This window comes from Hypanus sabinus, chromosome 2 (genome assembly GCF_030144855.1).
Source record: "Hypanus sabinus isolate sHypSab1 chromosome 2, sHypSab1.hap1, whole genome shotgun sequence".
NCBI lineage: Eukaryota > Metazoa > Chordata > Chondrichthyes > Myliobatiformes > Dasyatidae > Hypanus > Hypanus sabinus.
In genome coordinates, this window is record NC_082707.1 from 161,894,326 (window position 1) to 161,907,934 (window position 13,609).

At 40.7% G+C, this 13,609-nt stretch overlaps 1 protein-coding gene across 1 annotated transcript in view; it reads left to right on the forward strand.

The window, feature by feature from the left end:
* The window catches only part of pygl (phosphorylase, glycogen, liver), a 115,761-nt gene that overhangs the window by 56,658 nt on the left and 45,494 nt on the right, over positions 1-13,609 (forward strand). Inside the window, exons 9-11 of the mRNA XM_059987897.1 lie at positions 6,612-6,704; positions 7,154-7,300; positions 9,241-9,404. Coding sequence (XP_059843880.1) covers positions 6,612-6,704; positions 7,154-7,300; positions 9,241-9,404 — 404 coding nt within the window. The remainder of the gene's footprint in view (positions 1-6,611; positions 6,705-7,153; positions 7,301-9,240; positions 9,405-13,609) is intronic.

Here is a 13,609-nt window from a genome sequence, read left to right on the forward strand (position 1 = left end):
CCTCAATTTCCTCCCTTGCAGACCCCAGTCAGTTCAGATTGGCAACAACATCTCCTCCACAATTTTCATCAGCACAGGTGAACCACAAGGCTGTGGGCTTAGTCGCCTGCTCTACTCACTTTATACTTATGACTCTGAGGCTAAGCACAGCTCCAGCACCATATTTAAGTCACTGCTGTTGGCTGAATCAAAGGTGGTGACAAATCAGCATTTAGGAGGGAGATTGAAAACTTGGCTGAGTGGTGCCGTAACCACCTCTCTCAATATCAGCAAGACCAAGGAGTTGATTATTGAGTTCAGGAGAAAGAAACTGGAGATCCTCATTGAAGGATCAGAGGTGGAGAGGGTCAGTGATTTTAAATTTCTCAGTGTTATCATTTCAGAGGATCTGTCGTGGGCCCAGCATATGTGAAATTACAAAGAAAGCACAGCAGTGCCTCTACTTCTTTAGGTGTTTGTGAAGATTCAGCATGCATCTAAAACTTTGACAAACATCTATAGATGTGTGGCAGAGAATGTATTGACTGGTTGCACCATGGCCTGCTATGGAAATACCAATGCCTTTGAACAGAAAATACTACAAAAAGTAGTTAATGCAGCCCAGTCCTTCATGGGTAAAGCACTCCTCACCACTGAGCTCAGCTACATGGAGCACTGTTACAAGAAAGCAGCATCCATCATCGAGGACCCCCAGGTCATGCTCTCTTCTTGCTGCTGCCATCAGGAAGAAGTTACAGGAACTACAGGACCCACACCACCAGGTTCAGGAACTGTTTCAACCCCTCAACCATCAGGCTCTTGAACTAGAGGGGATAACTTCACTTGCCTCATCACTGAATTGTTCCCACAACCCACAGACTCACTATCAGGGATTCTTCTTCTCATGTTTGAGATATTTATATCTTGTTTGTTTGTTTATTTATTTATCTATTATTTTCTCTTTTATATTTACATGGTTTGTTTTTCTTTTCACATTGGCTGTTCATCAGTACTGAGGGGTGTGGTTTCTATTGTGGTTTCTTAGATTTACAGTGTATGTCCAGAAGAAAACAAATCTCAGGGTTGTATATGGTGATATGTGCAGTTTGATAATAAACTTACTTTGAACTAAAATTCACCTATGTTGATTGTCAACAAGGAGATGTTATTACTGATCTACACTTTACATAAAAAACGTGTCACAGACTTCAGAATACACTAGCCAGGGTCTACAATGTTGTCTGCACAATATCGTTCAATAGTAAGAGTTGGTCTTGCACGAGAAACCATTTAAAGAGTCTAGTTTCTCCTTAGATGATTCAAATTCGATGTGAAAGAAGAAAATGAAAATACTGATATACCTTCAGCTATTCACCTGCTGCCATCACCCCCTTGTTACAATAAGGTTCTTTTAACTCTTGGTGCTTTCATTTTACCAGAAAATGCAGTAACTTTTGGCTCTCAGTATCATAATCTACCTCTGTGTGACCTTGTACCTTATTGTCTGGCTGTACTACACTTTTTCTATAACTATAACACTTTATTCTGCATTCTGTTATTGTTTTCCCTTATTCTACAATATTACATTGTTGTAATGGAATAACCTGTATGGAAGGCATACAAAACAGGTTCGTCACTGTACCTCAGTATATGTGACAATAATAAACCAACTTATCAAAAAGATAGGATGAATCGGCATAGGTTTTCGGTATTGTTGTAAAAGTAGCCTTTAAATATGTAAATTATCTCTGCATACTGGATGAAATGTGACAGTTGAGGTTAACAGAGCGATCCTCTCACATTATCCTCTAGAGCACTGTTAGTGGAGTGGAAGGAATGGACTAGAAAAAGGCCCTGTGCTGATTTCCGCAAATAGGTCTACTTTCTAGGTCGAATACTTTCTTATTGAATATTTTGAGTGAAAATTGTTGACTGGAATTCATAAAACCTCTTGTTTTGTTACAAAAACTTCACAATGTTACAAATCTTTGGAAAATGTTTAATGAATGCATTAGAGCCATAGAGTAATACAACATTGAAATGGGTCCTCAGCCCAACTCGACCATGTCCCACCAAGCTAGTCCCATATGCTCATATTTGGCCATATCCCTCTAAATCACTCATATCCTTGTACTTATCCAAATGTCTTTTGGATGTTATCATACCTGCCTCAACCATTTTCTCTGGTAGTTCAATCCATATATGAACCAACCTCTGAGTGAACAATTCCACCCCCCACCCACCTCCCCTGGTCTCTTTTAAAATTTCATTCATGCCCTGAAGCCTATGCTCTCTAGTTTTTAGATATCCTTCCCGAGATAAAGAAAATGTATGTTGACCCTATCTATGCCCCTTGTAATTGTTTGAACAATTCCTTAATGTTAGGAATCTGCAGATGTTTATGCTGTGACCGACATTTATTGGGTTGCACAGTATACTTTATTAGGTACCTCTTGTACCTAATAAAGTGGTCACTGTGTGTATGTTTGTGGTCTTCGGCTGCTAAAGCCCATTCGCTTCAAGGTTCAACATGTCATGCATTCAGAGATGCTCTTCTGCATACCACTATTGTAACAAGTTCATGTCAAGTTCAAGTTTATTGTCATTCAACCATATATGACAAACGAGAAACAGTTCCTCTAGGCCAGACCAAGGCGTACAACACAGTACATACACTGTAACTCACGCACACAAAGCGTTAATATTACCGCAAATAAATAAACAAATAATAAGGTCATATATGATACAAGTTATAAAGTAAACAGTATAACAGTGCTGACATTTTATACGTAATCAGACCTGGATGGTTGCAGGGAGTTCAGTTGTCTTACAGCTTGGGTGAAGAAGTTGTTTTCCATCCTAACAGTTTATGTCCTAGAAACATAGAAAACACACAGCACAATACAGGCCCTTTGGCCCAGAGAGCTGTGCTGAACATGTCCCTACCTTAGAACTACCTAGGCTTTACCCATAATCCTCTGTTTTTCTCAGCATGTAGCCATCCAGTAGTCTCTTAAAAGACCCTATCGTTTCTGCCTCTACCACCGCCACTGGCAGCCCATTCCATGCGCTCGCCACTCTCTGTGTAAAAAACTTATGCCTGACATCTCATCTGTACCTACTTCCAAGCACCTTAAAACTATGCCCTCTCATGCTAGCCATTTCAGCCCTTGGGAAAAGCCTCTGACTATCCACATGATCAGTGCCTCTCATTATCTTGTACACCTGTTTCAGGTCACCTCTCGTCCTCCGTCGCTCCAAGGAGAAAAGGCCAAGTTCACTCAACCTATTCTAATAAGGCATGATCCCCAATCCAGGCAACATCCTTGTAAATCTTCTCTGTGCCCTTTCTATGTTTTCCACATCCTTCCTGTAATGAGGTGACCAGAACTGAGCACAGTACTCCACATGGGGTCTGACCAGGGTCCTATACGGCTGCAACATTACTTCTCGGCTCTTAAACTCAATTCCACAATTGATGAAGGCCAATGCTCCATATGCCTTCTTAACCACAGAGTCAACCTGCATAACAGCTTTGAGTGTCCTATGGACTCAGACCCCAAGATCCCACTGATCCTCCACACTGCCAAGAGTCTTACTATTAATGCTATATTCTGCCATTATATTTAACCTACCATATTTGTCCTAATGCTACGGTACCTTCTGCTTGATGGTAGTGTTATAAATGTACCACAGCTCTGAGGGGCCGAAGGAGCGGGAGCAGCCCCCTCCTTCCGGAGAATCGCAAGATCGCTATTAATTCGGGTCTCGGAAGTGAGAGACAATGCAACGGTTTTGGCCATTGTTCTTAGAGGCACCTGTGTGACGTGCATGTCCCTGCTACGTGACAGCAACCATGGATATGGACACCTTCAGGCAATGTGGGGGTGGAGATTGCATCACCCTACTTTGATGGGCATCTACAACTCTGCAAGTAAAGATAAAAGCGGACTGCAGGAGGCAGTACCCCAGACGCACCAAGAAGACACGAGAGAGTGATCCCGCAGCAGCGGGAAGCCATTCTGAAGGAAGCCACGTGCGTTAGATTCCGGGATTGGAATTTGTGGCTGGAATCACAGAAAACCGCTTTTAACTAACATCGGGGAGAGGGAACCAATGCTCCCCCAATTTCACGGAAGCTTCATCAAGACCCGGCAAGTTTTTTCTCTTCTCCCCAATCTCGCTCTCTCTGTCGCCCCACGTGAAACTCAGCGATTCTCAAAAGGCTGAGGCCTGCAGACTTCTGAGTGACTTTTATATTTCCAACGGACAATCTATTAACCCCTAGACCACAGTAGAGCTCACTTCTTAATGATAATTATTACTATACCCGCGCTTTAGATTGAGTATTGACGACGTGCATTATCTGAATGTTTGTATTAACCTTACTTTTGTGTCCCTTTATAAATAAAAACGTTTGAAAATAGTGACATCAGACTTCAACGGACCTCTCTATCTTTGCTGGTAAGTTATCCAGTTACGGGATACATAACAGTAGGGAGTCAAAGAAATTGTTGGACAGATGGAAGAGATTACTGGCGAAGAGCCCTGTGCACACTCCTGATAAATATCTCTAATAGCTGGAAGAGAGACCCAATTGATGATCTTCTCAGCACTTCTTGCAATCCTTTGTAGGGATTTACAGTCAAATGCCTTGCAATTCTCATACCAGATGGTGACGCAGCTGGTCAGGACAGTCTCGCGCTGTAAAAATTAGTTAAAGGGGGCAGGATTGTTGGGGGGGCAGAGCCTCACTCACTTCAATCACCTCAGGAAATGGAGATGCTGCTTGCTTCTTTGATCAAAATGGTGGTATTGATGGACCAGGTAAGATCATCCATTATGTGCACTCCCATGAAACTTGGTACACCTAACCCTTTCTATGGTGGAGCCATATATGTGCAGTGAGGAGTGTTCAGCCTGCACCTTCCTGAAGTCCACAATCAATTCTTTGGTCCTGTCCACATTGAGACTCAAGTTGCTGTGCTCACACCATTCTATCAGCTGTTCTACCTCCTTGTTGATGAGACCTACCGCTGTTGTGTCATCAGCAAACTTGATTCGGTTTGAACTCGATCTGGCAATGCAGTCATGTGTCAGCGGTGTGAACTGCAGTGGGTGCTGGTACTCAGCATGATGGAGCTAGAGATGTTTCTGCCAAAACAGACTGACTGGCCTTTCTGTCAAGAAGTTCAGGATCCAGTTACAGAGAGAGGTGTTGAGACCTAACGAGGACAGTTTACCCACCAGCTTCTGAGGTATGATCATATTAAAAACTGAGCTGAAGTCAATAAACAGCATTATGGCAAATGAGGCAGCATTCTTCAGGTGAGTTACTGTTGCCTTCCTGTCAGCTTGAACCAGTCTGGCTAATCTTCTCTGACATTTCTCACTAACAAGGTATTTTCACCCACAGACTTGCTGCTCACTGGATGTTTTTGTTTATTTGCACCATTCACTGTAAATTAGAGACTGCTGTGTGTGAAAATCCCAGGAGATCAGCAGTTTCTGAGATCCTCAAACCATCCCATCTGGGACCAACAATCACTCCACAGTTAAAATCACTTAGATCACTTTTGTCCCCATTCTGATGTTTGATCTGAACAACAACTGAATCTGCTTTTATGCACTGAGTTACAGTCACATGATTGGCTGATTGGATAATTACATTAACAAGCAGATGTATTCTAATAAAGTGACCATTGAGTAAATATGGTGTTCCTAAACATTTGATCTGCTGCAACAATTAATTATTTTGCTATTTTGTGACGTTAGCATTTGTTTACAGGTAGCTTATACTGTTGCTTAGCACTTGAGAGGAAAAATAATCATATCAAGTATAGTGGAGCAATTTAGAAATATGGAATAAATTATGGAACTGCTGGGTATCTCACATCAGTGGGGAAGGAAACAGTTTAATCTTTTAAAACTGGAGTTTTTACGTACTGAGTTTTTAAGCCAGTCAGAATCAAGGAAAAGAATATTGTGATTGGACAGAGGGGAGAAGTTGATAAAATAACAAACAATATTGTGTATCAAAGGAAGTGAGGGAGATTACACAAACAAAAGGTACTGGCAAAATTTGTAGAATGTTTTTCATGTAAGATTTTCAGCACTGCAGTTTTTGTTTATGCTCCAGAAGAATTGTGACAGATTAAAACAAAGTTACAGAGTGGGAGCAAAAGCTGGAAAATCTAGGTAGTGTAATGAAGCACAGTAAAAGAAGAGCAAGATGGAAACAGAGTTGCAGATGTAGCCTAATGACTATGTTATTATTGGAGATCTTCATCCTGTGTACTCTATATAGCCAGCCCTTACTCATGTTACAGAAATTTATATAGCTTGCACTGTACTACTGCTGCAAAACAACACATTTCAATAATAATAAACCTGATTTTGATTCCATCCCCTATATTCTCCCTGCTCTGTTGAAGAGGGCAAACTGAGCGGAATGGCAAACCACAATGTTGCCAGGAAACTACACAGTGCTTTGTTGGACAGAGGTATTATTCCTGAACAGTAATGAATCTTTTCTAATCAATTTGAGCATTGCACAAAGAATAAAATTTTGTCCTTGATGGATATGAGTAATATAAGGTTATATTTATGATTCCCCTTTATATTATTTGTAGGTGGCAATTCAGCTGAATGATACCCATCCTGCCTTGGCGATTCCTGAGTTAATGAGGATTTTACTGGACCTTGAGGAGCTTGATTGGGATCAGGTTAGACCATGTAAACAACGTAAGTTGTATTAGAGCCTGAGAAAATATGAGACCTGTGGCTACAAAAGGACCCTAAACACCAACTTGCTTTCAACATGAAAGTTTCCTTAGTTAACCAAATTCCTCAATGTTTTACTTGGTAGTGACAATATTAATCTTATCTCATCCAAGTTAGTGGAATTGGATTCAAGCTAAAAGTATAAGAATCTCAGTAGTCTTAATTTTCAGTTGATCTAATTCCTTATGACATTAAATCCCATGATTTGATCAATGTTAGCAACCTAAAATGAAAATGGCAAAGTTCAAATTGCCAAGAAAAAATACAGTTACAAGAATTCACATTTTGGTGAAAGCACTTTGAATGCTGAAACTTGTTAAACATTAAGTACAGTGCCATGAATTAAAATGTGAAATCAATAGAGCAGTAAAATATTTTTGTTTTTTTTCAGGCTTGGACTATCACCAAGAGTACATTTGCATATACTAATCACACAGTTTTGCCTGAGGCCCTTGAACGTTGGCCTGTGCATTTATTTGAGAAACTCTTACCTAGGCACATGGAGATTATATATGAAATTAACAGAAGGCATCTGGAGGTAAGTGTGCGATTCTACTAGCTTAAATAAATATGTTAATGTTTTTCAATCCTTTGTTGAGAGAAAATGGGGAATAATGCAGATGTAGGCAGTGTAATAGATAGCATAGTATTACTACTAATGCTGGAGACTGTTCCCTTGTATATTGGCAATGATATTATGGAAATAATGACAGTATGTTTCTTTCACAGACCTCATTACTTCCAATGTTTCTGTTTTATATAGATTCTATATTTTATTTTAACGGGAAAGATATGTTTCTTTATATATGTTTAATGTGTGTTCCTTGTTGAAAGCAGTGGTGAATAATCATAATCTTCAGTTCTTTAATGGGTTCTTGGTTGCCAGCATTTTAGCTCAAGGCTTCTGAAGAAGCAAACATAAAAAATGCTACAAATACTCAGCATCAGCAGGCAGAATGTGTGTTTCGCTTGAGATCTCGGTGAAAATGGTATGATTTGAAGCACTAACTCTGATACTGTCTCCAGAAATGGATTTGGATTTGCAAAGCATCAAATTTGTTTGGATTTCCAATTTTTGAATATTTGTAATTTGCATCTTTCTGCTTTTGAGGTAACAGCAATATAAGGATGTTTAATTTGAAGATAGATTTTATGGTCCTGATCCATCTCTGTGATGGAATTACAGGGTTGAGAAGTGTTCTGAATTAACATCACAGGGAAGAAATACTCACTATTTAAAGCAGTCATTGGCTACTTACGCATTGGTTCTTAATGGTTTCAGCTGATTGGTCCTTGGTATGGTTCTACAAGTATATTGTACTTTCTATAGTATTTTTTTAAGGTGAGGCATCCAGATGATGCAACATCTCAACTGTAAGGTTTCCGTGCTTGCTGTTTGTTTCCCAATATGCAACAAGATGAGGTGAATAAGCAGAGCGTACACTGAAACTGCTAAGTGAGGAAGAAAAAAGAAAGGGTGAAGATGTTTCAGTAACACACACAAATGCAGGTCAGGCAACATCTGTGGAAAAGAATAAACAGTCAACTTTTCGGTTCTGAGACCCTTCAGAACTGCGAAGGAAGGGAGGAGATGCCTGAATGAAATGGTTCCAGGGGAGGGGTAAGAGACCAACTTGAAGGTGATAAGTGAAGCCAGAAGGGTGGGAAAGGTCAAGGGCTGAAGAAGAAATTATCTGATAGGAGAGTAAAGTGGTTAGCAGTAGAAAGGGAAAGAGGAGGAGACCCAGAGGGACGTAATAGGCAGCTGAGAAGAAGTAAAAGATTTGAGTGGGGAGTAAATTTTGTTCACCAGAAGGAAAATTGATATTCATACCATCAGTTTGGAGGATACCGAGGGTGTCCTCACTGAAACAGGAATGGGAATCAGAATTGAAACGTTTTCCACCGGGAAGTCCCACTTGTGGCAGATGGTGAGGAGTTGCTCGAGAAATGGTCTCCCAACTTATGACAGCCTCACCGATGTAGAGGAGGCCACACCTGGAGCACTGGACACAATAGATGGCAATGGCAAATTTACAGGTGAAGTGTTGCCTCACCTGGAAAGAATGTTTGGAGCCCAGAATAGAGGTGAGGGAGGAGGTGGATGGGCAGATGTAGTTCTTAGGTTCCTTGATAAAGGTTTCCATACATAATTAGAGAGTAAGAAACTTTTCCTATGGCAGAGGTGCTGAAGGCCAGAGGAAACAGGTTTAAGGGGAGTAAAAGATTTAAAGCGATGTACAGGAAAGTATTTTCATCCAATGGTTGAAGACTTGAATGCATTACCAAAGGAAAAGTGGGGTTACTCATAGTAAGGTATGGACCAAGTGCTGGTGAATGGGATCAATATTGATTGGTCATTGATGGCCAGCATTCTGTGATAGGTCAGAGGGGCTGTTTCTATGCCGTGTGAATCTAATGACTGTATTCATTCGCAAACAGTATTCTGTTTACAGCAATTTAAACTGTCTTCTACAGAAAATCAAAAATCGCTATCCTGGAGATGACCAGCGTTTAACTCGAATGAGTCTGATAGAAGAGGGTACAGAAAAGAAGATAAATATGGCACACCTCTGCATTGTGGGTTCACATGCAGTGAATGGTGTAGCCAAGATTCATTCCAATCTCATCAAAGAACAGGTGTAAGGATATTCCTGAATAATTTTTTAATATGTACTGTAACCTATCAATGGTTTTTGAAGTAATTTTATCACTTTGTAAGTATCTATAACATAAATATCTAAAGTACATTACAGGCCTTTTGGCCCACAATGTTGTGCCGATCATGTAACCTACTTGAGAAACTGCCTAGAATTACCCTACCGTGTAGACCACTACTTTTCTAATCTTCATGTACCTGTCTAAGAGTCTCTTAAAAGACCCCATTGTATCTGTCTACACCACCGTCACCAACAGTGCATTCCATGTACCCACCACCCTGACATCCCCTTTATACCTGTTTCCAAGCACCTTAAAACTATGCCCTCTCATTTTAGCCATTTTAGTCCTGGGAAGAAGACTCTGGCTATCCACATAATGCCTCTCATCATCTTACGCACCTCTAACAGGTCACCTCTCATTCTCTGTCCCTCCAAGGAGAAAAGGCCAAATTCACTCAACCTGTTCTCATAAGGCATGCTCCCCAGTCCATGCAACATCCTTGTAAATCTCCTCTACACCTTTTCTATAGTATCCTCATCCTTCTTGTAGTGAGATGACCAGATCAGAACACAATACTCCAAGTGAGGTCTGACCAAGGTCTTATACAGCTATAACATTACCTCATGGCTCTTGAACTCACTTCCATAGTTGATGAATGCCAACATATCATACACCTCCTTAACAACACTGTCAACCTGCACAGCATGGACATGGACCCCAAGAAATCTCTGATCCTCCACACTGCCAAGAGTCTTACCATTAATACCATATTCTGTCTTCAAATTTGACCTACCAAAATGAACCACTTCACACCTACCTGGGTTGAACTCCACCTGCTATTTCTCAGCCCAGTTCTGCTCCCTATCAATGTCCTGCTAAAACCTCTGACAACCCTCCAGACTATGCACAACATCCCCAACCTTTGTGTCATCAAATTTGTTTTTATTTGAAAGACACTGTTTGACATGCATTACTGATTATGAGGGCAAGAAGAGGCAAATATCTCTTTAAAAGATAAACTTGTGGGGAATCACTTGGTTGCTGGATCATTTGAAATGCTCAAGATTGCTATTCTAGAAATATACATGATAGTGCAAGCATTGTGCTCTGTCCAAAACTGTCCAGCCAAAGAATATCCCCAGGGTAATGTAAAGGAAAAATACAATAGAAATCCAAAATATAATGGAAAAAGCTGACCTCTGCAAGTCAGACTACACTGTGAAATAAGAAAAAGAGTCAATACTTCAAGCTAATGATCCAACATCAGAGCTGGAAAAAAAATAAGATGGCATTACATTTATAGGGTATTTATTTTAATGTCCTACAGGTAATTTTGTTTCAATTTAATGGAAGCAAGAGTGTAATAAATAATGTAGATATCAACAACTGGGTTTTCCTGCATGGTCTTGCCTGTTTTCCATTCTCCCTCATAGCCCACCTTTAATTTTTGTATCTCCCATTTCTGAGCGTTTCATTCGATTTCTGAAGTTCACTAATTAGATTCAGTGTCATTGAAACAGCTTGTTAATGTGATCTCTATGTCATTGTATAAAAATCAAATCTAGCCCAAGGCTTCTAAGAAATACCACATGCAACGTTTCCATTATCTGTTAAACTAATATAACTTCCATAGGGAGAACCATAGATTGTGGTGAAGTTAAGTTTTGTGATGAGGATTTACTGTTGGGCTATGTAATTTGAAGTCACCAATTGCAAAGTAAGGCAAAGCTCTACCTCTATAAAACCAGAAGGGATTGTAATCATTGCACCACAAGAAAACCAGGATTTGTCATGTCTCACCAGAATTAGGAATGTGCCCAGATTACTCCATCTACTGAGCGATAAAAGGGAAAAAGTGCCACCATGTTTGAGGATTTTGAATAGCAGTTTCCTGAAAGTGGCAGCTGAAGAGATTGTGGAGATGTTGTGATCTTTCAAGAATCACGAGATTCCCATATTCCACTGGCATGGCACACTAAGGGACATGAGCAAACGTTTGACATATGCTACAGTCCAAAAAGATAGCAGTACTTGTTAGGGAACTCAAATTGCCATTCAATTAGGCTCCAAGTCCACATCTGCGTTGATAAATAAGATAAATTACTCTGTCAGCTGATTTCAAGATGCATTTAGACAAGTCTTGCCATAGATCTCCATTGGCTGTCAGTTGGGAAGCTTCGAAGAACTCTTTTTTTAAAGTCTTTTTTTAAAGCAGGAAATCTGCTACTGCAGAGCTGTTTGTTTCATTTGTCTGCGTAACAAAAAAATCACTTGCACATGTCCATGTTTGGGTCAAGTGGAGAAGTGTTGAACAATCTATTGCAGGAAGTAGAATCATCATATGTGTGACGTCCATAAGCTCTCTCCACCTGTACAAACCATGCTGTTCTGTAAACATGTAAAGATTAAGGAACAACACACACAAAATGCTGGTAGAACACAACAGGCTAGGCAGCATCTATAGTGAGAAGCGCTGTCGATGTTTCGGGCCGAGACCCTTCGTAAGGAACAGTATTTCACCAATGTATGTGTATCCAGTTATCCCTTCTTTTCCAAAGCAAAGCAAGCAGACACAAAATCTGTTGCATGTGTTTCCAGGGCCTACCATCTTTTTGGTAGACTTATTGATACCCTATTGCAGGATTCTATTGTGATCCTTCAGTCTACTCCAGAAGCAACACAGGTTTTGCATTGGTGTTCTCACTGCTACCTAATACTACCTGTTCACAAATCTTGATATAACTAATGTTCACAGAGATTAGTATTTGGAAGTTTAAGAGTGTGCTGCAACACACAGCTCGAACCACATCATCAAGTTCGCCGACCATGGTGGGTCTCATCAGCAAGAGCGACAAGTCAGCTTACAGAGAGGAGGTGAAGCAACTAACAGACTGGTGCAGAGCCAACAACCTGTCTCTTAATGTGAACAAAACAAAAGAGATGGTTGTTGACTTCAGGAGGGCATGGAGCGACCACTCCCCGCTAAACATCGATGGCTCCTCAGTAAAGATCGTTAAGAGCACCAAATTTATTGGTGTTCACCTGGTGAAGAATCTCACCTGGTCCCTCAACACCAGCTCCATAGCAAAGAAGGCCCAGCAGCATCTCTACTTTCTGCAAAGGCTGAGGAAAGTCCATCTCCCACCACCCCCCCCCCCCATCCTCATCACATTCTACAGGGGTTGTATTGAGAGCATCCTGAGCAGCTGCATTACTGCCTGGTTCGGAAATTGCACCATCTCAGATCGCAAGACCCTGCAGCGGATAGTGAGGTCAGCTGAGAAGATCATCGGGGACTCTCTTCCTGCCATCACGGACATTTACACTACACTCTGCATCTGCAAAGGAAACTGCATTATGAAGGACCCCATGCACCCCTCATACAATCTCTTCTCCCTCCTGCCGTCTGGGAAAAGGCTCCAAAGCATTTGGGCTATCACGACCAGACTATGTAACAGTTTCTTCTCCCAAGCTATCAGACTCCTCAATACCCAGAGCCTGGACTGACACCTTGCCCTATTGTCCTGTTTATTACTTATTGTAATGCCTGCACTGTTTTTGTGCACTTTACGCAGTCCTGTGTAGGTCTGTAGTCGAGTGTAGCTTTCTCTGTGTTTTAATATAATTCAGTCTAGTTTTTGTACTGTGTCATGTAACACCATGGTCCTGAAAAATGTCTCATTTTTACTATGTACTGTACCAGCAGTTATGGTAGAAATGACAGTAGAAGTGACTTGATTTGAAGTCATGCAACACCCTCAGCATTATTTATTCCTATCAGCAAATCTGTTTCTGCAAAATAAATGAACCAACATCAGTGAATTATTCTGGTATCAATCTCTGGAGTGTGTGTGATTCTCAAATGAATCCTTTCAGAATCCGCAATTACAGAACTATAAATTTGTAATTGACACCACTATTGTTGGCAGAATCTCAGAAGGTGACAAGAGGTGTACAGGAATGAGATAGATTGGCTGGTTGAGTGGTATCTCAACAACAACCTTGCACTCAAAGTCAATAGAAGCAAGGAATTGATTGTGGAATTCAGGAAGGGGAAGTTCAGAGAACTCATCAATCCTCGTTGAGTGATTAGCAATGGAAAGGGTGAGCAAATTCAAGTTTGTGGATGTCAGCATTTCAGAATCAGAATCAGGTTTATTATCACCAGCATATGATGTGAAATGCT